General features: G+C 48.8%; 1 protein-coding gene across 3 annotated transcripts in view; it reads right to left on the bottom strand.

Annotated features, from left to right (window-relative positions):
- Positions 1-23,132, bottom strand: part of COLQ (collagen like tail subunit of asymmetric acetylcholinesterase) — a 501,022-nt gene that overhangs the window by 461,858 nt on the left and 16,032 nt on the right. The window contains exons 1-10 of one of the 3 annotated variants that reach the window (XM_087824616.1): positions 21,044-21,134; positions 16,034-16,146; positions 14,787-14,888; positions 13,202-13,246; positions 12,854-12,880; positions 11,106-11,177; positions 9,287-9,349; positions 8,772-8,798; positions 8,090-8,134; positions 7,592-7,627 (exon numbers count right to left, since the gene is read on the bottom strand). In XM_087824616.1, the coding sequence (XP_087680742.1) occupies positions 7,592-7,627; positions 8,090-8,134; positions 8,772-8,798; positions 9,287-9,349; positions 11,106-11,177; positions 12,854-12,880; positions 13,202-13,246; positions 14,787-14,888; positions 16,034-16,146; positions 21,044-21,119 (606 nt within the window). In that variant the 5' untranslated portion in view covers positions 21,120-21,134. Of the gene's footprint in view, positions 1-7,591; positions 7,628-8,089; positions 8,135-8,771; positions 8,799-9,286; positions 9,350-11,105; positions 11,178-12,853; positions 12,881-13,201; positions 13,247-14,786; positions 14,889-16,033; positions 16,147-21,043; positions 21,135-23,132 lie in introns of those variants that run through there. The other 2 variants (XM_087824614.1, XM_087824615.1) reach the window with 2 other exon arrangements.

Below are 23,132 nucleotides of genomic sequence, written 5' to 3'. Positions count from 1 at the left end.
GGTTAGAGAGACGGTTCGGGTCTGGATGGGACCTAGGGTTAGGGTTATGTTGAGGGCTAGGGTTAGAGAGACGGTTCGGGTCTGGATGGGACCTAGGGTTAGGGTTATGTTGAGGGCTAGGGTTAGAGAGACGGTTCGGGTCTGGATGGGACCTAGGGTTAGGGTTATGTTGAGGGCTAGGGTTAGAGAGACGGTTCGGGTCTGGATGGGACCTAGGGTTAGGGTTATGTTGAGGGCTAGGGTTAGAGAGACGGTTCGGGTCTGGATGGGACCTAGGTTTAGGGTTATGTTGAGGGCTAGGGTTAGAGAGACGGTTCGGGTCTGGATGGGACCTAGGGTTAGGGTTATATTGAGGGCTAGGGTTAGAGAGACGGTTCGGGTCTCGATGGGACCTATGGTTAGGGTTATGTTGAGGGCTGGGGTTATAGAGACGGTTCGGGTCTCGATGGGACCTAGGGTTAGGGTTATGTTGAGGGCTAGGGTTAGAGAGACGGTTCGGGTCTGGATGGGACCTAGGGTTAGGGTTATGTTGAGGGCTAGGTTTAGAGAGACGGTTCGGGTCTGGATGGGACCTAGGGTTAGGGTTATGTTGAGGGCTAGGGTTAGAGAGACGGTTCGGGTCTGGATGGGACCTAGGGTTAGGGTTATGTTGAGGGCTAGGTTTAGAGAGACGGTTCGGGTCTGGATGGGACCTAGGGTTAGGGTTATGTTGAGGGGTAGGGTTAGAGAGACGGTTTGGTTGCGGATGGGACCTAGGGTTAGGGTTATGTTGAGGGCTAGGGTTAGAGAGACGGTTCGGGTCTGGATGGGACCTAGGGTTAGGGTTATGTTGAGGGCTAGGGTTAGAGAAACGGTTCGGGTCTGGATGGCACCTAGGGTTAGGGTTATGTTGAGGGCTAGGGTTAGAGAGACGGTTCGGATCTGGATGGGACCTAGGGTTAGGGTTATGTTGAGGGCTAGGGTTCGAGAGACGGTTCGGGTCTGGATGGGACCTAGGGTTAGGGTTATGTTGAGGGCTAGGGTTAGAGAGACGGTTCGGGTCTGGATGGGACCTAGGGTTAGGGTTATGTTGAGGGCTAGGGTTAGAGAGACGGTTCGGGTCTGGATGGGACCTAAGGTTAGGGTTATGTTGAGGGCTAGGGTTAGAGAGACGGTTCGAGTCTGGATGGGACCTAGGGTTAGGGTTATGTTGAGGGCTAGGGTTAGAGAGACGGTTCGGGTCTGGATGGGACCTAGGGTTAGGGTTATGTTGAGGGCTAGGGTTAGAGAGACGGTTTGGTTGCGGATGGGACCTAGGTTTAGGGTTATGTTGAGGGCTAGGGTTAGAGAGACGGTTCGGGTCTGGATGGGACCTAGGGTTAGGGTTATGTTGAGGGCTAGGGTTAGAGAAACGGTTCGGGTCTGGATGGGACCTAGGGTTAGGGTTATGTTGAGGGCTAGGGTTAGATAGACGGTTCGCTTCTGGATGGGACCTAGGGTTAGGGTTATGTTGAGGGCTAGGGTTCGAGAGACGGTTCGGGTCTGGATGGGACCTAGGGTTAGGGTTATGTTGAGGGCTAGGGTTAGACAGACGGTTCGGGTCTGGATGGGACCTAGGGTTAGGGTTATGTTGAGGGCTAAGGTTAGAGAGACGGTTCGGTTGTGGATGGGACCTAGGTTTAGCGCTATGTTGAGGGCTAGGGTTGGAGAGACGGTTCGGGTCTGGATGGGACCTAGGGTTAGGGCTATGTTGAGGGCTAGGGTTAGAGAGACGGTTTGGGTCTGGATGGGACCTAGGGTTAGGGTTATGTTGAGGGCTAGGGTTAGAGAGACTGTTCGGGTCTGGATGGGACCTAGGGTTAGGGTTATGTTGAGGGCTAGGGTTAGAGAGACCGTTCGGTTGCGGATGGGCCCTAGGGTTTGGGTTATGTGGAGGGCTAGGGTTAGAGAGGCGGTTCGCGTCTGGATGGGACCTAGGGTTAGGGTTATGTTGAGGGCTAGGGTTAGAGAGACGGTTCGGTTCTGGATGGGACCTAGGGTTAGGGTTATGTTGAGGGCTAGGGTTAGAGAGACGGTTCGGGTCTGGATGGGACCTAGGGTTAGGGTTATGTTGAGGCCTAGGGTTAGAGAGACGGTTCGGGTCTGGATGAGACCTAGGGTTAGGGTTATGTTGAGGGCTAGGGTTAGAGAGACGGTTCGGGTCTAGATGGGACCTAGGGTTAGGGTTATGTTGAGGGCTAGGGTTAGAGAGACCGTTCGGTTGCGGATGGGCCCTAGGGTTTGGGTTATGTGGAGGGCTAGGGTAGAGAGGCGGTTCGGGTCTGGATGGGACCTAGGGTTAGGGTTATGTTGAGGGCTAGGGTTAGAGAGACGGTTCGGCTCTGTATGGGACCTAGGGTTAGGGTTATGTTGAGGGCTAGGGTTAGAGAGACGGTTCTGGTCTGGATGGGACCTAGGGTTAGGGTTATGTTGAGGGCTAGGGTTAGAGAGACGGTTCGGGTCTGGATGGGACCTAGGGTTAGGGTTATGTTGAGGGCTAGGGTTAGAGAGACGGTTCGGGTCTGGATGGGACCTAGGGTTAGGGTTATGTTGAGGGCTAGGGTTAGAGAGACGGTTCGGTTGCGGATGGGACCTAGGGTTAGGGTTATGTTGAGGGCTAGGGTTAGAGAGACGGTTCGGGTCTGGATGGGACCTAGGGTTAGGGTTATGTTGAGGGCTAGGGTTAGAGAGACGGTTCGGGTCTGGATGGGACCTAGGGTTAGGGTTATGTTGAGGGCTAGGGTTAGAGAGACGGTTCGGTTGCGGATGGGACCTAGGGTTAGGGTTATGTTGAGGGCTAGGGTTAGAGAGACGGTTCGGGTCTGGATGGGACCTAGGGCTAGGGTTATGTTGAGGGCTAGGGTTAGAGAGACGGTTCGGGTCTGGATGGGACCTAGGGTTAGGGTTATGTTGAGGGCTAGGGTTAGAGAGACGGTTCGGTTGCGGATGGGACCTAGGGTTAGGGTTATGTTGAGGGCTAGGGTTAGAGAGACGGTTCGGGTCTGGATGGGACCTAGGGTTAGGGTTATGTTGAGGGCTAGGTTTAGAGAGACGGTTCGGGTCTGGATGGGACCTAGGGTTAGGGTTATGTTGAGGGCTAGAGTTAGAGAGACTGTTCGGGTCTGGATGGGACCTAGGGTTAGGGTTATGTTGAGGGCTAGGGTTTGAGAGACGGTTCGGGTCTGGATGGGACCTAGGGTTAGGGTTATGTTGAGGGCTAGGGTTAGAGAGACTGTTCGGGTCTGGATGGGACCTAGGGTTAGGGTTATGTTGAGGGCTAGGGTTAGATAGACGGTTCAGGTCTGGATGGGACCTAGGGTTAGGGTTATGTTGAGGGCTAGGGTTAGAGAGACGGTTCGGGTCTGCATGGGACCTAGGGTTAGGGTTGTGTTGAGGGGTAGGGTTAGACAGACGATTCGGGTCTGGATAGGACCTAGGGTTAGGGTTATGTTGAGGGCTAGGGTTAGAGAGACGGTTCGGTTGCGGATGGGACCTAGGGTTAGGGTTATGTTGAGGGCTACGGTTAGAGAGACGGTTCGGGTCTGGATGGGACCTAGGGTTAGGGTTGTGTTGAGGGCTAGGGTTAGAGAGACGGTTCGAGTCTGGATGGGACCTAGGGTTAGGGTTTTGTTGAGGGGTAGGGTTAAACAGACGGTTCGGGTCTGGATGGGACCTAGGGTTAGGGTTATGTTCAGGGCTAGGGTTACAGAGACGGTTCCTGTCTGGATGGGACCTAGGGTTAGGGTTATGTTGAGGGCTAGGGTTGGAGATACGGTCCGGGTCTGGATGGGACCTAGGGTTAGGGTTATGTTGAGGGCTAGGATTAGACAGACGGTTCGGGTCTGGATGGGACCTAGGGTTAGGGTTATGTTGAGGGCTAGGGTTAGAGAGACGGTTCGGGTCTGGATGGGACCTTGGGTTAGGGTTATGTTGACTGCTAGGATTAGAGAGACGGTTCGGTTGCGGTTGGGACCTAGGGTTAGGGTTATGTTGAGGGCTAGGGTTAGAGAGACGGTTCGGTTGCGGATGGGACCTAGGGTTAGGGTTATGTTGAGGGCTAGGGTTAGAGAGACGGTTCGGGTCTGGATGGGACTTAGCGTTAGGGTTATGTTGAGGGCTAGGGTTAGAGAGACTGTTCGGGTCTGGATGGGACCTAGGTTTAGGTTTATGTTGAGGGCTAGGGTTAGAGAGACGGTTCGGTTGTGGATGGGACCTAGGGTTAGGGTTATGTTGAGGGCTAGGGTTAGAGAGACGGTTCGGGTCTGGATGGGACCTAGGGTTAGGGTTGTGTTGAGGGGTAGGGTTAGACAGACGGTTCGGGTCTGGATAGGACCTAAGGTTAGGGTTATGTTGAGGGCTAGGGTTAGAGAGATGGTTCGGTTGCGGATGGGACCTAGGGTTAGGGTTATGTTGAGGGCTACGGTTAGAGAGACGGTTCGGGTCTGGATGGGACCTAGGGTTAGGGTTATGTTGAGGGCTAGGTTTATAGAGACGGTTCGGGTCTGGATGGGACCTAGGGTTAGGGTTATGTTGTGGGCTAGGGTTAGAGAGACGGTTCGGGTCTGGATGGGACCTAGGGTTAGGGTTATGTTGAGGGCTAGGGTTAGAGAGACGGTTCGGGTCTGGATGGGACCTAGGGTTAGGGTTATGTTGCGGGCTAGGGTTAGAGATATGTTTAGGGTTAGGATTCGTCCAATGTTTAGGTTTATTTTGAGGGCGGTGGTTAGAGTGATGTTTAGAGTTAGGATTATACCTAGGGTTAGGTTATGTTGTGGGCTAGGGTTTGAGAGATTTTTAGGGTTCAGATTAAACCTACCGTTAGGGTTATGTTGATGGTTATGGTTCGAGTGATGATTAGGTTAGGTTTATACCTAGGGTTAGGGTTATGTTTAGGACTATGGTTAGAGAGATTGTTAGGGTTAAGTTTAGACCTACGGTTAGGGTCTTGTTGAGGGTTAGGGTTAGCGATATGCTTATGGTTATTATTAGACCTAGTGTTATGTTTATGTTAAGGATTAGGGTTAGGGCGATGGTTACTGTTAGGATTAGGTCTAGTGTTAGTGTTATGTTTAGGGTTAGCTTTAGGAGGATGTATGACCCTATGTACAGGTCATCAGGAGCACAAGCTTTCCACAGATGATGGATGTTGCAATTGTGTCCAGGGATCACGCATTTTCGTGTCCCAAATCACCATCCAGAATGGCCAACGTGGGAGACTACCATATTTCTGTCACACTTGTGGTTGTGCCACTAAACATGTAGAGTAAAATGCTTTCTCTTTTCGTTGAAATTTTTTGTATTGTTTTGTTTTGTTTTTAGCACAAATTCAAATCTATGGGTTTTTGATGATTGGACACAATTCTGACAACCATCATCTGTGGGAAGCTTCTGGTCATGTGATGACCTCTACATAGGGTAATACATCTCCCCACTCTTCTTTAAGAATTGGTTTTTGTTCCAGCTCACTTCCATCTTATTTAGATGAAAACTCTTTGTGGGGAGAGATGCTCCAGCACATGTTCAAATACTAGATATAATTATTGTAAACACATAGAAAGAAATATCAACAATATTGCTAATTGAAAAGCCTTATTTTGAAGTATCAGAACCAAATGTGCCAACTGCAGAATTCTATAGTTTAAGGCCAACCTTTGGTAAAACCCATTTCTCCATTTTAGTTTCTCTCCTGCCTCTCCTTGTGGTCTTCTAGGATTCCATGCCCTCTTGCTCTTTCTTTGGGTCATGAACCAAAGGGCATGTTCCCACCTCCAGTAACCCCTCTACAGCACAGAATGCACCACCAACAAGACAGGTTTAGCAGTAGCAACCACGAGAGTTTCTGTTAGTCATGAAGAGCTGTCCAGAGACTCAGAGAAAACAAACACACAGAGGACTTTTCACATGGAGGCTAGAGGAGATATAACACATGGAAAATTCCAGGGAACACCAATATACATTAAGTATCAAGCAGAAACCTCTGAAATTATCTGTCAGCTCAGCCAATGTGATGAATTTGTCCCAACCCAAACTACCAACACCTTGCCTCACCAAAAATTAACTTAAACCTATGATTCCTTTCCAATTCCCATATCCTTTGGGATACTAGGCAGTGAGTGAGCATAAGAGGATAGATGGATTCTATGTGGCCATTGAGATGTTTGCACAATTTTTCTTGGCTATTTAGAAGGGGCAGAGGGGTGTATTGTTTGGCTGGGAGAAAACAGCAGCATAAGCGGCGTAACTTTGTTTTAAAAAGACTCAGAAGGAAGTGTGGCCCTTCTCTTCATCAACTGGAAGCAGCCAGTAATTTCTTGATCTAATTTCTCTCCTCTGACCTAATTAAGGTTATCATATCAGCTCTGTGTTAAAACAGCCGGCCATGGAAGGGGAAAAGAACTCCTGACTGCCAGTCTAGTAAATGGAGCAGAGACCAGAGAAGCTGTCATCTTTCATTTTACAGTCATGGATTATTCTTTGATGTTCACTGTTGCACTGAAGGAAAACCTAGCCTAAATATTTTCAAATAAAATCATATTTTCTCTTTTAACATTTTCTTTAATTTGCTTATTACTTAATCTATTTTTTTTAATTTTCTAAATATGTTTCTATTGATTTCAGAGAGAGGAAGGGGGAGAGAGAGATATAAACATCAATGATGAGAGAAAGTCATTGATCAGGTGCCTCTTGCACATCCCCCACTGGGGATCAAGCCTGAAACCCGGGCTTGTGCCTGACCGGGAATCAAGCTCCTGGATCCTAGGTCAACACTCAACCACTGAGCCACACTGTCCCGGCTATTTAATCCATTTTTAACCTGAAACCCCATCTAGGGTAGCAGAAAACATTTTTTGATAATTTAAGGCAGTGATAAATTATAATAAATTAATGTAGATGATTGAACTTATTTAAATATGTTCTACTGACTGGAGAAAAGTTTTTAAAAAATTCTGTCAGTCAATTGTCACCCTCACAGTTTTTGTCCTATCTGACATCACCTTATTCTTATTTACTGAACATTTTTTCTTTAAGTCAACTGATTTAACTCCTTTTTATTAAGCCTTGTCCCAAAGCAAGATATTTACGAACTCCCACTAAATATTTAACTATTTAAATAAAAAGTTTATCAAATGAAAAATGTTTGCTAACACCCAGCTCAAGTAACTCTGCCTACCTGTAGCAGTACATGTGTCACCCTGAAGACGTGCCGAGCTGGGTGTAGTTGGCAGTGGCCATAGATGCCGGCGCCTCACCCTGGGGCCCTGACACTGCGGCTCAGGCCCGGGCCCCTCGTCATAAAGCTCTCTGCCTGTGAACTTCACTCCAGCCCTCTACGGCTCAGCACATGCAAAGGAGGGCCTCTATTCATCCAGCCTTCCACTGAGCAGGAGGGGTCTCAGGCCCTCCTGCCGCCCCCTCACCAACAGGTTCACAACTTGCCCCCCTTCCAAACCAGAACCTTCTATGGAAGCGAGACCCACTTTCCCTGCCTGATGAACACAGGTACACCTATTTTTGTTGTCTTTGGATGGTCTATTTTTTTTACTTTAATTTTTTACTACTCATAGGTACTTACTTTCTGCCCCAACATTCCAGGAAATCCTGGGAAACCCTGTGAAGAGAACAACAAATATAGTGATTGCCTCTGAAAGAATGCTTGAAAAGGCCATGGAAGAGCTTAGTCAGCCATTTTCAAGTTAGAGTCCTGTCAGCCCCCCAGTCAGTCAGCCAGTCAGCCAGTCAGTCAGACAGTCAGTCAGACAGTCACCCGATCAGACAGTTAGACAACCAGTCAGCCGGTCAGCCAGTCAGCCAGTCAGCCAGCAAGTCAGCAAGTGAGCAAGTCAGTCAGTCATCCAGTCACCCGATCAGACAGTTAGACAACCAGTCAGCCAGTCAGCCAGTCAGCCAGCCGGTCAGCCAGTCAACCGGTCAGCCAGTCAATCAGTCAGCAAGTCAGCCAGTCAGCCAGCCAGCCAGCCAGTCAGCCAGCCAGTCAGCCCACAAGATGAGGGTGGGCAGGCAGGGCCACCACTTTCGTTGTAATTGATTATTTCTATCCAACAGCCATTACCTTTTCTCCTTTGGGACCCAAGTCACCCCTTTCACCTCTGGATCCCTAAGAGAAAACCACCAGAGAGAGTCCATGAGTTCATACCATGGGAGAGAAATTGGAACATTTGAAACTAAAAGCTCCCTAAGCCAATACCCTCATTTCGCAGGCAAAGAAACAGGCTCCGAGATTAAGAGACCTTCCCAGGGAAGAAATGCTTTGGGATTTACCTTCTATTTGGACCCCAAATACCTCCTGCATCAATAAAGGACAACTTACAGAAAAGTCTGGGTCCCAAATCCTCTCCCATCCTATAGGAAATGTGTCCCCCGGTTCCGGCTGGGTTTTTGGTTTTGCTTTTTGACAGATGAGAAGTTGTGTGGGGAAGCTTAGTCTAAAGACACATGTGCCAACTTCCTCCAGCACACCGTGCAAGCTGCGTCCATTGTCCACCTGGCACAGCTTCGGTGCTCATCTGCTCCATGTAAGGGGCCTCTGCCGCCACTGGGAGCTCCTCCCTAAGCTGTCTGTCCGGCCTCAGGGATCCCCTCACTTCTCTCTCAGCCCACTGATAAAAGATGGGGGAATATGAGGCATGGTCACTGTAGTCACTGATTGAAGAGAGACCTGGGCCCACCCTCACTGACCCCGGAGCCAATAACCCACACCAGGCTCTGGGAAGCTGAGAGAGAGAAGCACTAACCTTTTCCCCTCTGGATCCGGGGTAGCCCTAAAAAAAAGCAGAAGGTAAGTTTAAAATCAGGACCTTTGGGTTCGTTTCAAGAGTGGATGGAATCCCTGAATGTGGTGGGGAGGTGTGTCCCATTGTACTGCAAGTTTTAGTGGGGGTTGCAACATTTAATACAAAGAAGACCCTGTGGATTGTGTTCATGCCAGGCCTAAAAAGAACATTGTTTTTCTTACCACCACCCTCCCCAAAGGCCTGAACAAAGATTTCCACCTGTATTCTTGTCCAGAGGCTTGACCCTTGCTGCCCAGGAGAAGAGTAGGGATGGCATCTCTATGCCCCTGCGTCCCAGCCCTGATGTCTCCCTAAGGCTGGTAAAGACAAGCACCCTGGCATCGGGCTGTCCAACATCTGTGACACTGCCTGGCCCAGGACAGCAGCCACACCCACTTCCCATCTTTGTAGGTAACAGCTGCTCAAGAGCCTTATTGAGAAGATCTGGGAACATCCATCTGAACCAACACACTGACCTTGGAGCCCATTGGTCCTCTTGACCCTGGTAAGCCCATCAGACCTAGGTCACCTTTTTCACCCTGTGGGAATCAGAAGAAGAGGGGGAAAGACCTATAGTGACATTTCCTAGAGAAACTGAACCAGGAAGTCATGGGCAAGATCAGAAAGGAACTGGGGATACTGGGGCTGATTATCAATCTGAGGACACTAAATGCTCCCTTGCTTACTCCCAGGAGCCCAAAGCTCCATACTCCACACTTCATTCTGGAATTTGAGATTAAATATGAAATGAAATTCCCAAGGCAGAGCAGATCTCCAAAACTAAATTCTCACTAAGGTGCTGTAATGGAATAACGCTTGATCATTTCCTAGAGAAGGTTGTAAAAGGATGGGAGGTGGAGGTGGGGAGAACACGGGGTACTGGGGCCCCAGAGGATTTGTCAGCACCAAAAACACTTCACCTGCTTTACTCTTTGCATAGGGTGGATCTTTCAGACATTTCCATATACTCTCACCCTAGAGTTGCAACCAAGTAGAGTGAACATCAGCCTCTGGGTGTGTACGATGAAGGCAGGGAGCTAAGACTCATGGGTGAGCTCTGTTGCCCCTCAGAATCATTTGCAGTTGGAACTTTCAGCACCCTCTGTGTTAAGAAACTATACCAGTGCTAGCTAGTAGAAATACAAGGTGAGCCACATACTTCATTTTAAATTTTTTAGAAGTCACATAAAAATAGGTGAAATTGATGTTAACAATATATTTATTTACTGTAATTAATTAAATCTAATTATCATTTCAACATGTAGTCAATATAAAAAGTACTAATGAGATATTTTACATTCTATTTTTCATAAATATTTGAAATCTGTTGTGCATTGTACACTTAAACAACGTCTCAATTCAGGAGCTAAATTTTCATCCAAAATACATGAAGTGCATTTAGAGTTCATAAAATGTATAGTTGAAAAAGAAGATTCACATACTCAACATGTGATTCCCATACTCACACTTAAATGTTTTCAAATAACTGAGTTAAGTAAAAGTTTTAAGATTCAAACTTAGTGAAAATGCGAAGGTCAGTTCCTCAGTTGCACTAGCCACATTTCAAGGGTTCAATAACCAGATATGGCTAGTGGCTGCCATATTGGATGGCTCAGCTTTATACAAGTAGTTTTAAAAAATATATCCTTGGGACTTTTCCTACAAGGACTGGGAATAGTTTTCTATTCCCTTACAAATTCTGTCCGTAAGTGAATCAGAGTAGATGGTGACATTCACCTGCCCAAGTCATGGCCTCTACACCTGAGTCTATGACCAAAGTGGGAAGAATGTGAACAAGGGCATGGGTGTGGGTGTGTTTGCTTTCCATAACCTGAGGAAGGGGATGTCATCAGCATTTGGTGATGCCTTGTGAATGCAGGGTTTCGGTTGTCCTGGTCCCCCAACGCTAATCCCCTCAACCCTCCACCTCTAGCCGGATCAGCATGACTCCCAACAGCTCTCCAGACACCCGCCCTCTTAGCCCATCCCAGGGAAACCAAAGAGCTGCAAGCTAACTCTCAGGACAAAGGAGAATCAGGCCCCTGTGAAAGAGGCCATCATCACATCAGCCCCTCGTTTCTCCCCCTACAGGAGAGCTGTTACTGACCGAGGTCTTGCAGTCAAAGTGAAGGATGAAATACTTGAGGACGTCTGGGCAGTCCTTGTGCTCTCTTCTTCCTCCCCCTCTTGAGGAAGTGAGTGTCACTCACTGTGTGCCTGGGGTCAGGGGAGTTGCCATCTTCTCCCTTATGTTCGAAAGATACCCCATGAGCCCTGAAAGCGCACCACACTTACCCTGGGTCCTTCAGGGCCAGGCCAGCCGACGGGCCCAGGCATGCCAGGAACACCCGGGGGGCCAGGTCTACCCTTCAAAGTCAAAGAACAAAAGTCAGGACAACTGGGTTTGTTTCCTTTCTTCCAGGAAACAAGATTTGTCTCGGGCTCAGAGGAGTATGGGGCCTCTATAGAATGGCCCTAGGACCCTCATCTCCAAAAACTGATGGCCAAAAAGTTGGATCACTTAGGCATAAGTGAAAGCCCTTGGTATGACATTGTGTCAATACACAAGATGTTATTCTACTGAAGAAATGAAAGGTGGCCGAGAAGGGATTCTAAACTTCTTGGTTTTTCCTTCTTTATCACCTCCACCCACCCACCCAAATGTCCCTACATTCCAATAGGATCTCCCCAAGGGTATGGTGTAAATGGCATAGGATTATGTTTGGAGAGCAGCAGCATTTGCTGTTGGTACTCTCTCCAGAACTTCTTCACATGCTCAGTGTGCCCATCCCCCAGGGCCTACCTTCTTTGCTGTAATAAGTCATTCCTGCAACCTACAACTGTGGTTGCAGTTTTTACTGCCCAGCTCCCCCAGGGACCCACGCTGAAAGAGGACATCACCTGATACCACTCCCACAGTGGGCTTCTTCCCTTGCCCCATCTGGATCCCCCTTCTCAGTCTCTTCTTGAGAGAGCTCCCTTAATAACTGGTTCACTTGCACATGGCGCATGCCATCTCTGTCACTGCTTCTAAGGAACTCAAGTTAAGCCTGGGGCTATGGAAGAGTAAGTCCTGAATGAAAGAGTCTGAGCAAGGTCTTGGGGGTCTATCTTGACCTCTGCAAACACTGGCTCATTTTAGTTAGCCCAGCAGAAGTTCAGCCCCTAAACCAAGGATCACAAACACTGCATGGGTACCAATTTCTACTCTTGCTTCTCATATCCATGGCACACATCACTAATTCATCATGGCCCTCATTAGTTCTGAGCATGGAGACCACACCAGAATCCTCTCCAGCCCAGCAGTTTGACTGACAACCACCATGCCTTGACTGGAGTTGTCACCTGTGCCCTAAAGGGTGGTGACATTGCCTTGCAAAGGTCTGTTTGAAACTCTAATTGATAAGGAAAGTATTTGAATAAAACATTGAACCAAAAAAATTAGTAATTTATATTTAGAACCATAGGCATCTTTCTTGGTCAAAGCTTTGTGCCTCCTTCTATCACCAAGACCTACAATTTCAGTGCCAGCATCCATTGACCACAGCGAGTGGCTGCTGCTTTTCTTCTTCCTGACACTAATGAGAATCTTGATAACATGTATTTGGTTCACTCAGAGTCCCTGTGACCTAAAGTAACTCCCATTTATTTCAGCAAAAGCCAATTGTTTCTGTCTGTTTGGCACTTTATTCTCGTTTAATCTAATAGACAGTGAGAGTTATTTTGTGCCACTGGTTGGGTCCTTGGAGAGTTTCTCTGATGGATGGCAGGATGAGATGCTCTGAGGCTGGGGGAGCATTGGCCGAGCTTGGCAGCCTCTGGAAGAAGACTGAATGCATGGCAGTAGCAGGCTCCAGCTCCTAATAGAAGGAGTGGGCAGAAAGAGAAAGGCTAATATTGTTATCATCAGGATGACTGTGCCACTACCATCCAATGGGTTGGACGCCACAGTAGTGCACTGCTGGTTCCCCACCCCGAGAAATGCACACACAGTCATACACGCACAGTTGCCCATGTAATGCTGACAGAAACACGGATCATACCTTCCTTCCTGGTCGGCCAAGCTCCCCCTATGGATGGAAAAGACAGGTAAGCGGAGGCTGCTTTGGAAGAGAAGTTCTGGAAGCAGAGGGCTTAGGAGGGCTGATGATTGGGCATGCCCATGTGGCTTGATGGCTTGGCCACTCACAGCAGCCCTGCCACATCAGTGGGCCCAGCCGGAATACACCAGTGGGATCCCACACCCGCAGCAGCAGCCCTGTCCTCAGGGAGCCCATCCTTATGCACTAAGGCACATGCCTTGAAATCTCAACCAGAAAATGCTCAGTGGAATCCTCAGAAAACAGGCTAGAATTACCAAGAAGAGGGGGACTAAGAGTAGTGGCTCATACCTTTTCTCCCTTTGGTCCTATCTTGCCTGGAAGCCCCGGTGGACCCTACACAACCAAGAAGCAAAGAAAGTATATATCAGACCAAGGTAGGACAGGTGGTGAGGGAGGCAGGAACGCGAGAAAACTCTTGGAACACGCCTCCAGCAACTCCATTCTCTATGCAGACTCAGGGCTTCAGAAACCCCATGAAGGACCCTCTTGTGCACACCAGCCCAGTCTCCTCTTCTGTGTTCTTCCTCTTCTAGCTTCTCAGAGCTGTGTTTCCAGTGGTCCCAAGGTTGCAATGCTTGTGTCTACTCTCTGTGAGTTTAATTTTCTCCCTGGAATTCTTGGGTTGCCTGAAACATCCTGAGTGCTTAGGGAGACCAACTGAAGAGACTTGAAGAAATGTTGTGTGCTGAAAACAAGAGGCTTCACTGCCTCTCCTATCTTTTCACTTGCTCTTACCAAGTTACACCTTTGCACACAGGAGCAGCCAACTTAGAAATTCCCATGGTGGATCTATGGGTAGCAGGGGCAGCAAAAGTCTTCTGTTTTAAGACATTAAGAATGTGAGCAGGTAAATAGTGCATATTTTTGTCCCACTGCCCAGCCACAGGGGTGGGGCTGACACCAGCTCAGGGACCCATTGCACTAAGGCTTGGCACACCCACAGCAGAATACAGCTGCTTTCTGCTCATGCGTCTATGAAATGATCAGCTGGCTAATCTTTTCCAAATTTCGCAGTACAGCAGAGAGAAAATCCATCCACCCCACCCCACCCCCGCCCCAGGCTACCATTTTATCCCCAAGATCTGCAAGTGAGCACTCCTAACACAAAGCCAGTTTGAAATATGGTTTTATGAGACTCATCTAAATGACAAACAGCTCCCTCAGCCAGTGGTTCCAAAGCTTATCTGCACATTACAGTTCCCTGGGGATCTTTTAAAAGTCCCCAAGACCAGGCCACGCCCCAGACCAATTACACCACAATCTCAGCGAGAGGGGCACGATCATCAGGGATTTTTGAAGTTCCCAGGGGATTCTAATGTGCAGATAAGTTTGGAAACCACCATCTTTGGTTTATTCTCCTTCTGTTTGGGGGAGGGGGAAGGTGGAGAGTTTTTGTTCATGTCTTTCTTTTTTTCCAAGCCTCAGTTTTTTTCATTTCTTAAAATGTGCTGGTGGAACTGTTTCACCAGGGTTGTGCTCTAGGTCCCATTTGCCTTCACTTTGCTGCACTGAGAGCAGGTACCTCTGGGTCCACTGATGGGGTCGATGGCCACAGAAGGGGCAACCCATTGTCATCAAGTGCTTGATGGAAACTATAATAATAACCACACCATCTAAGCAGCATCTCATTTGGTCCCCCACCCTCAGTTCAGTACTGCATTTATCTCCATTGCATGGGTGAGGAAACCAAGACTGGGGGGCCAGAATTCACCCAAAGGACCTGTGTTCTAGTCATGTGGCTCTGGAGCTGGAGGTGAGCCAGAGAAGGAAAAAAAGCCCCCATATCACATTAAAATGGGCATCTCTGAGAGGCTTCACTGCTCTGAGCAGAAGACAGCAGGAGAGGAGGAGAGGTCTTGTGGAATGCACCAACCTGGGGGCCAGGAGGCCCAGGGGAGCCGAGCGATCCTTGGGCGCACGGGGACTGTGTGGTCTCCAGTTCCAGGATGAGATTCTTCATGTCTGGGGAGAGAAGCTTCAATGCAAAGCAATAAAGGGTCATAGGTCAGACTTGGGGGACAGAAGGAGGGTCACCACCCTGGACACAGACCTGCTCCATAGTCCAGTTCCCAAGTCTGGCGCTTCCCTGACACCCCAATGGGTGTCCCAAGAAGATGGCCTTCCTGGCCACCAGGGTCTGTTCTCTTATCTGCTCTTGAGACGCACCTGGTTTGAATGGATTACAGAGCTACAATGATGGGAGTTGGGAAGCTTATTTCAGGGGCCTCTATCCAATGTCTGGACAGCACTGTCCAAAGGAAATAAAATGTGAGCCACCAATGTGAGTCACATATGCAGTTTTAACATTTTTGGTAGCCACATTAAAAAAGTAAAAGGAAACAAGTGAAATTGATTTTAATAATATATTTTATTTAACCCAGTATACACCAAATATTATCATTTCAACACATATTCAATATTTAAAAATTACTGATTAGGTATTTTACAGTCTTCTTTTCATACAAAGTCTTCACAATTCAGTGAGTATTTTATATGTGCAGCTCAACTCAAACTAGCATGTTAAAAGTACTCAACAGCCCATATGGCTAGCTGCTGTATTGGACAGCACAGGTTGAGTTTCTGGAAAGATCTGACACTCTCAAGTCCCTAGAATGCCCTGCCTCTTGTCTTCTAGGTCAGCTTCCCAAATCCTGCTCTTTCCTTTACCTTTTCCTCTCTTTCCCAATTCTGTTCCCTCTACAGGAGGCTGCAGGAGGACCGTTTCCTGCGTCACTTCTCAAAAATGGTCTGTTAGATATGGCTGTGGAGGGAAATTTCATAAATACTTGTAGGGAAGACAAACTAAAGGGGAAATTCCATATCTGAGCTGTTGATGGGAGCCCAGAAAGTTATCCATTCACCTCATTGTTTTGGGGAAGATGGGACACTTTGCCAAATCCAGTTCCCTGCTGAGAAGAATCCCCTCCACAACTTAGTCAAGGCAGAAATTGGAAAATGTCCATTCCAGGCTCCACCTGCTGTATGAGAGGAAGGGCCCGAATCCCTCAGAGAAGATCCTGGGGGGAGCGGACTTTGAGGGATGAAGGAGTGGGGCGGGGCAGCGTGGCGGGCACCGAGGAGCCCCCATTCCTGTTCCCTCACCTGTCCTCAGGTACTCACCGGACTTCGGCCCCCTCTGAAGAATGGTGGCGGGAACAGTGGGGGCGGAGGGGGTGTCAGCAGGCAGCATGTCTTGTGGCTGCCCCGCTTCTTCTGATCCAGGCCAGGAAGGGCTGTTTAGAGAAAACTGCTGCTCGTTAGCGTGGGGTCAGGTCTAGGGCCTCGGTCATGCCCACTGTGCCCAGGGAGACCCACGCTGCCACCCTGCATTTCCGAATCTGACTCCTACCAGTTAGGGGTGAGCACACCTCCTGTTTGCTGTTTGGCAGAGCCCTCCCTGAGCCTTCTCGAGATGATATGAGTAAGATAAACGAGCAAAGGACAGGGACACTGACTGTCGCACTGTCCATTTCTCCTTCAGGCATTCACTTTGTAGATGGGGCAAGGAATTCAAAGTTAAACAGATGCATAATGTGCCCCCAGCATTCGGGGAGAAGGGAGCGGTTGTGAACAACTTTGATTCTGTCTCCAAAGGGATCGTTAAGAGAAGGAGGCAGCCAGGCCTGGAGGTAGCATTGATTACAAGAGAGGGCGACCCATGGTTTCAATACACATTTGACTCCAGACTCTACTCTCACATTGGGTGTCACCCATGCTCGCTGGAGAGTTGCAGTTAAACGTCTCAATCCATGGGTGTGAAGAGATGAAGAGAGGGCCCTGGGCCCCCCTAGCTTCGCTGCCACACGGCGTCACTTGATGCACAGGTGACTGAGAAGGGAACTGGGGCCAGTGCAGCAGGGAAAGAGGAGGAAGAATCAGGGGAGTTTAGGATGCTGCTGGGGACCCGGGGCAACAGTGGTCAGTGTGTGAGATGGAAAAGTCAGAGGAGGCACTAGTTTGTAGGGAAAGCTGCCAAATTTGGTGTTAATCATTTGTTAATTTGAGCACAGTGCTTTGCAGGTATTGGGCTAGCCCTGGGGGGGGGGGGGGGGGCAGAAAGATGCCTAAATGGTGCCCCAGACCTGTAGATGGTAAAGCCTGTGGAGCTTGAGTGGCTGACAAGGCCCTTCTGCTCATATTCTACCCAGGCCGATCCTGGAGATTCTTACTGTACATCAAGAGCTGTCAGGAGCTGCCTCCACCAGGAAGCTTTCCTTGATTTCCCAGGCCAATGCTGAGGGGTCCTGCTATGCTTTTCTTTGGGCTTACCCCTATATTAACTTCTATCCATGGGGTGAATCTGTTTCCTTGTATCTCTCTAACCCGTGCTTTCCCAGAGGATAGGAGCCATTTTTATCCCCAGGATCTAGCATAGTAACTGGCATACACTAGAGAGTCCTCAAGTGTTTGATAAACTAATTTTTAAAAAACCACTTATGGCCCATTCTGGCGTGGCTCAGCGGTTGAGCGTTGACCTAGGATCTAGGTGATCGGGGCTCGATTCCCGGTCAGGGCACATGCCCGGGTTGTGGGCTCGATCAATGACTCTCTCATCACTGATGTTTCTATCTCTCTCTCTCCCTCTCCTCTCCTCTCTCTGAAATCAATAAAGATATATTTTAAAAAAACAAAAACAACAACAACAAAAAACCCACTTATGCCCAGCCAGCATGGCTCAGCAGTTGAACGCTGACCTATGATCCAGTAGATCTCCAGGTTAGATTCCTGGTCAGGGCACATGCACGGATTGCGGGCTTGATCCCCAGCAGGGGGCGTGCAGGAGGCAGCTAATCAATGACTCTCATCATTAGTGTTTCTATCTCTCTCTCCCTCTCCTTTCCTCTCTCTGAAATCAATAAAAAACAAATGAACAAACAAAAATACTTACAATATGCCAGGCACCATTTAAATGCTTCACTCATATAAATTTACCTAATCCTCACAGCAACCCTGAGAGGTAAGTACTATTATTATCATCACCACCCCCATATTACAGATCAGTTAACTGAGGCAAAGAGGTAATGCGACTTGCCCAAGGTCATACAACTAGGAAGGGACAGAGCCAGGATTTGAACCCAGAGTCTGGTTCCAGAGTCCTCCCTCGAGATTTCTGCACTATGACTGCAATGTGGGTGGAAATAAAGGTCAGGGTGTAAGAAGAAGGCAAGGGGCTCCTGTAACAGCTATGCGAGATTTACAGTAACAGTGCCCTTCAACCAAAGACCATCAGGAAAGCACCTGTAGTTGAACACAGCTGGCTCTACTGACGCACTGCCAAGAGGGAGCATGCACACCAGGGGGAACCATGGGGCATCTTCATAACAGGGCATGAGAAAGGATTTACCCCAGGATTGGGGCTTTTGCAGGTGATTTTGGGGGAGACTGTGAGGAAGCCAAGTCTGGCCCTACTCTGGATTGGATGCTTCAGGAAGCAAGGGCTAGTCTCTGACTGTCTTAATTCTCAGCTAGAAGAGGGGAAGGATGGAGACTGAAGCTGGGGCTGGTAAGGGAGCAGCAGTCACTCAGATTAGCAGGCACAGAGGGATAGTGGATCATTTCTGTGGTTGGCTGATGGTTTTATTTTGTCTGTGTCTGACATGGGGGCAAAGTGGCCTTGCTTTTGTCTTGATCCATCACAGTTGCAGAGTGACCTTGTCTGATGTTGTTCTGTGAGATCATTTATGTTCAACAGGAGAGAGAGCACCATGGCTTGGCTGGGAGTGGCAGGCCCGCTCAGCTGTCACAGGCTGCTTTTCTCTTTAGTGGCGGTAAACTAATATAGCTATATTGCTATAAAGCTTGATGTTAACGCCAGTGGTATTCCTCTTCTAGTTGCTTCCCTAAAGCTAGGGGTGGGCAGCTTCCCTTGCTCCACTCTGTCTCGGGTGTGTGGGGAAGGCTGGCGGACACCCACGGGCACTCCAGGACCCTCCACGGCCCCCCAGGTGCAGCTTCTCCTCTGCCTCTCTCTGACCTCAGCAGACAGCTCAGAGCTGAGGATGCACAAAGCTTCTCCCAGCTGGGAACACCTTAGGAGCTGGCAGGTTCGCCTGGCTCATGTGCACGCCTGACCATTTATTTTTCCAGACCATATATGGCCTGCAACGCCTCCCTTCACCCCTTGCCCTGTGTGGCCTTCCACCTATGAAAGACCCTGCAACATTTAAAGCAATCACCTCTAATTTCTTCCTGGAAACTGGAGAACTCTCAGTGAGAGTAAATTATTAGTTGCTTTTCCTGCGGAGGCATCTGCATGGTTCATCCCTCCCCATCTCTTTCCCCTCTTGACCTACTTCATTTTCAGCAGGTGAAGACCATCTATTCCTGCCCCCCTCTCCCCCCAGCTCCCTGGAGATGTTTGTTTTTAGCACAGTCTAGTTTATTTACAGCTCATTCCAACTCAGAATATTTCCATCAGGTGGACGTGTTTGGGAACAGCTTCCCCCCACCCCCCGCCTCTTCCTCCCAGACAACTAAGCCAGGACTTCGCATGTCTATTTTGGTGTCATCTGAGTGGCCTGTGGGTCTCTCTCTGGACTATGCTGCCTCCGTGGAATCATGTCTGAGCTCAGGGTCCAGGCTGGAAAAGCCCCGGCAGGCTCTGTTGTGATGGAAAAATCCTGCGTGTGTACACGGGGAGCAGACACCTGGCTGTGCCATGTGGCTCAGCCCCAGGCAGCTGCCTTGGAGATGCCCACCAGGACAGAATTTCGGGAGCACTTGTCCTGAGGCAAAGGCACCGAAGTCATATTGCACGTGGGCCACTGCAGTGCCAAATTGCGGACAGAAACAGTGCCCAGTCTAACGTGGGCTTTGGGCAAACATTTGGGGTTGTTTTGCTCTGGTTGATGCTGGCTTTGCCCTTTGGACTCCAGACCCTCTTGACTCTGGGGCACAGCCTTGGAAAGTGACTCACTCCAACTTACTCTTGGAAATACAGGGACTTGGATCAAAGAGTAGGAGTCCGGATGCAAGTGACCCTGTGACATGGCACCGTTCTCTTTTCAATCTGAGATTCAGTTTCTCCACCTGGACCAGAGGAGTTTGGCTCAAACCACCCCCCAAGTCCTTTTTATACACCCAACGCCAGGATCAGCGCTGTGTCCTTGCAGATCTCCCACTCGCAAGACCGGGGTACTTGTCTAGGGTACTAGAGACAGCCCTTTCTGTTTCTGCCTCCTTCTTTTTATATCAAGAAGTATCCCCCTCAAATCAAGCAAACGTGTCACTAGACGCCACCAAAGGAAAGAAGTGACATAAACATCCTGTCTTCGCAGGTTGGGGAAATTGCAGGTGCAGCCACCTGCTAACTGTTCTGCAGCTGCTCATGCAGTTGGTGGGCTGTTCAACTTCAACTTCAACTTCCTTTTGGACTGTTCCCTGCCTTGCTGAGAAGGACCCACGAGGAGGGGAGTGGGGGAGAGGTGACAGGCACAACATCACTAAGTGTCTGGGCCCTTAGGATGGCTCAGCCACAGCCAAGTTCTCACCTTTTCTGGCTGCTATTTACCAGGTTTTCCCCAATTCACATATTCCGGAGAAGGTTTTGCCATACAGCTTTCCTTTAATGCCCACACGTACCACACACACCTTGAAACACAAATTCTGTTCCTAAGAGTTGAAGGTATTTGAACCTCTCTGAAAGACCATATTAGGATTTGCCACGTTGCAATTTGCTCATGGGCAGGCATCGGGGGCAGGTGAGGACACAACCTACAACAGTTTGGTGGCTTGGTGGCTGCTGCCCCTGGGATGGTGAGCTGTGTCACCCAAGCCAGTCAGCAGGAATCGTGATGGAGAGGCCACCAGTCCTAGGACTGGCCCCAGACCACGGAACACGATATTACTCCAGAGCCAAGGGAACAGCAGCTGCCAGCCTACCACTCGGCTGTCAAGGTCACAAGAGGGGCACACACAAGTGCACACACACATGAGCATGTATGCCAAGCTCCCCCCAACTCCACTGGCAAACCCTTTATGTTGCGGTTCCAACACTGGCTGAGAAGTTTAAAATTTAAAGGCTGCTGAGGGCTCCCAGAACAAGGCTGCTTTCTGAGAGCCTTTTTCCCCCAAAACAATGCATATACACATGCAAATGCACATGCATACACACATACTGGCACAACTCACCCAAGCAGCAAGCTGCGTAACAGAGAAGTCCTGAAATGGTGAGCAGATGAGTGAGGCAGAGTGATGGGCCTGTCATCGTGGGCAAGGCCAAAGGCAGACTGACCAGGGCGCACATGCTGGAGACAGGCTGAGATCTGTCACGCCCCCAAGCGGTCCCAGTCCCTGGCCTGCTGGGCACTTGGGGTGGGAGACAGCCAATCCCTGCTTTGGTGTTGCTCCTGGCCCAGATGCCAGGGGTCCAGAGGCCAGTCCTCAGCTCCCGGGAGCAGGAATGGGTAAGTAGCGTGCTGGCCTCTCAGGAGGCTGCACTAGAGGGCAGCTTGGGAGAGGAAGAGCGCTCTTGGCCCAGGGGAGGAGGTGAGGTTGGGAGCCTGGGATGCTGATTGCCACTGTGAGCAGAGATGAAACAGAGTGTAATCCATCACTCAGGCTGCTTTTCATTCAGCTCAAAAACTGCCCTGACAATACTGTCCTGGCAAGGCTCAAAGTCCACCCCCACTGCGACTGTCCAGGGAGTCTGCCTTCCTCTGCTTCGGGGAAGACTTTTGTTGCCAGGGTCCCTCAGCCTTCATCATGTATATGCCAAGGTGCCGTGAACCAAAAGAAGCTTAATTTAAAAATATATGTATTTCCAAAGGGCCTGTGGGGTAAACCTTTTTAGATAAAGCCTGCCTGTAAAATAATAAAGGGGCATACACAAGGTACATGTACCCAATGCACAGGCATGCACACCCACTCACCCACCGACCCACCCACAGACACACACTATTCCAGATCATAAAGACAAGATTATTAGTATTTAGCAATAAGCACTGTCGTTTCAACCAGCTGAGTAAAGACCATAGCAGAAGTCCGTAGACTTTTTCTGGAAAGAGCCAGATAGGAAATATTTTAGGCTCTATGGGCCACATGGCCTCTGTTACACGGTAACTCATGTTGTCCAAGAAAGCAGCCATAGACAATACATGAAGGAATGAGTGTGGCTGTTTTATAATAAAACTTTACTTATAAAAATAGGAGGCATGTTGGACTTGGCTAGCAGGCTGTAGTGGGCTGACCCCTGAGATAGCGCCTTCAAAAGGAAGGATATTTCATGTGTTCGTTCATTCATTTACTGTTTCATTCATTCAGAAAAACACATTGAATATCAAATGTGTACAAGACAAAATGAATAGACACAGATCCTGTCCTCAGAATGTGCTGTTCGGTGCTTTGGGAAGAGTGCAGGCCCTGGAGTCAAGCAAACTTGGGCTGAGTCCTGGCTGTGCCACTTACTAGCTATACGACCTCAAGGAAATTGTTCACCGTCTTTGAACCTTAGCTCTTTTCTTTGTAAAGTGGGTATTGGTGAAACACACCTTGCTGCTTTTTTGCGAGGATTAGAGCTAAGGCTTTTGGAGTTCCTGGCATAGAATAGGGGCTCTTTCATCAACATGTTCAAAGATAACTATTGTACAAAGTGGGCAAAGAAAAGAGGCTAACATGGAGCTGGGTGTCTAGAGGGACTAACAGGAGGAAATGTTGGGTACCAGTTGGGGCAGGGAATTCAAGTGAGAAATCAGGAAAAGCTTCCTGGAAGAGGTGGCATTTGAGCCAAGCTTTGAAGGCAGAGAAGATTTGATAGGAACAAGATGAGAGGAGTGAGGGAAGAAGGGTTAGGCTCTGTTCCTTCTCTGGGGCATTTCCCTCTGTTCTCAGAAACACAGAATCTGAGACATCAGAGAAAGCAGCATGGAAGGCATGGGGTGGTCAGTCCTGAACCTCAGACAGTGGTAGAAATATCCACATCACATTTTCTCAAATTCCCCCTGTTGCAGGGTCATATTCCTGTAACTCTTCATTTTTCAAACCTAATTTCATAAACCCTTGGAGATGGAAGTTTTGCCACTTTTAGCACCAAAAAAAAATTTTTTTTACCATTCAGCATCAAAGTTTTCCTTAAAAGGTTTACACAAGTAAACCACTCAACTATATTTTGTTTCATTATTGCAAAATTTCCGGCTACTGAACTAGATGACTCTGAGGTCCTATCCAACTCTGCAGGTGGGCAAACCTCTATTTTGAACCTAATGACTCACGTTCCTGAAGG

Source organism: Miniopterus natalensis, chromosome 15 (assembly GCF_054644295.1).
Source record: "Miniopterus natalensis isolate mMinNat1 chromosome 15, mMinNat1.hap1, whole genome shotgun sequence".
In the NCBI taxonomy this organism is placed as follows: domain Eukaryota; kingdom Metazoa; phylum Chordata; class Mammalia; order Chiroptera; family Miniopteridae; genus Miniopterus; species Miniopterus natalensis.
The sequence above is the reverse complement of the archived record's forward strand: the minus strand, read 5'-3'. Positions and strand labels throughout refer to the sequence as shown.